The 1,234-nt window shown below is 42.9% G+C and overlaps 1 protein-coding gene across 1 annotated transcript; it reads left to right on the top strand.

Annotated features, from left to right (window-relative positions):
* Positions 1–335: 335 nt before the first annotated feature.
* Positions 336–925, top strand: LOC103513650. Its single transcript, XM_008478495.2, has 2 exons — positions 336–653; positions 785–925. Exons 1-2 carry the CDS (start codon positions 367–369, stop codon positions 858–860), a joined length of 363 nt encoding a protein of 120 aa, XP_008476717.1. The 5' UTR covers positions 336–366; the 3' UTR covers positions 861–925.
* The last annotated feature ends 309 nt before the right edge of the window (positions 926–1,234 follow it).

The raw sequence follows: 1,234 nt of genomic DNA, 5'->3' as shown, positions 1-1,234 counted from the left end.
ATAAAAGTGGCTATGACCGCGAGTGTGTAAGAAGAACGGAGAACGATATAAGCCCAAGTACCTACACATATTTTTCAGCCAACATAAAATACATCTCAAATTAAAAACCTACCTAAAAAAATAAACACAAATGCAATAAACAGTATGTCCATAGAATAAATTCGCACAACAGGCCAATATCAACAACCAATAAAATCTCTCGTTCCACACAAAACACTGCTCAAGAGTGACCATAAAATCGCTTGTTCCCCAAAAAGCACTGCTCTGACCCATCGCTCATTACACGCAAATACCCAGAAGTAAATCTACCTGCTGACTTAAATACTCCAGCAGTAAAACCATCTGCTGACTCAACCCCTCCTTAGCATGGCGTTCAGAAAGCCTCGAGATCAGAGCTGCGATAAATCAGCATGCGAAATTCGGATCAGCCGCTGCCCAGTGTACGAATACCTCACGTTCTACCAGTTCAGAGAGATTGGCGACCTCATGCGTTGCTACTGCGCCGGGAACGGCAACTGGACCAAAGAGTTCATCATCCTGGCCATCTTTACCGCCGTTTATTTCCTCCTGGTTTTGCTATTCTTCTTCTACATCCTTCACAACCTGCAGATCTGTTTCGATCCGAAAGGGTCGCTATTCTGCAGCCCCTCGAGGTGTAGTTCCATTCCGCCGCTGAAGAACATTTGGTGCGTCCTGAAGCCGAGGACGACAGATCTGAAGGCATGCTGACTCTGACCTCCCGGTGTCCTGACGGAATATCTACTGAAATTGGTTGTGAGAGAAGGTGTAGTTCCATTCCGCCGCTGAAGAACATTTGGTGCGTCCTGAAGCCGAGGACGACAGATCTGAAGGCATGCTGACTCTGACCTCTCGGTGTCCTGACGGAATATCTACTGAAATTGGTTGTGAGAGAATTGAGTTCAAATAAAAGATACAACGATTTTCATCGGAATTACTTACTCGGTTTTGCCATTTCATTATGTCATTTGTCATTGATTGCGACTCTGACTCGTAACTATGTAATACTTATTGTAGTAGGTACCTCAGCTGCGTATGATAGTACATACTCCTAAGTCTTAAAGAACCTATATTCTTGTGAGTAAAATTACCTAACTTGACCACAGAAAGATCTTGATAATTATAAACTACTCTATCAATTACCTACCTCTCAATTTCTCGGTAAAATCGAAAAATATCAATTGCATTGTTAGCCTAGGGACAAGCTATTGTTAAG

Source organism: Diaphorina citri, unplaced genomic scaffold (assembly GCF_000475195.1).
Source record: "Diaphorina citri unplaced genomic scaffold, Diaci psyllid genome assembly version 1.1 scaffold1003, whole genome shotgun sequence".
Lineage (NCBI taxonomy): Eukaryota > Metazoa > Arthropoda > Insecta > Hemiptera > Psyllidae > Diaphorina > Diaphorina citri.
This window is presented reverse-complemented; position numbering and strand designations above follow the sequence as displayed.

Coding starts and splice junctions, on each gene's coding strand:
- LOC103513650 (XM_008478495.2), top strand. CDS start 367: ATGGCGTTCAGAAAGCCTCGAGATCAGAGCTGCGATAAATCAGCATGC. Junction 654..784: donor CTATTCTGCAGCCCCTCGAG/GTGTAGTTCCAT, acceptor TTGTGAGAGAAG/GTGTAGTTCCATTCCGCCGC.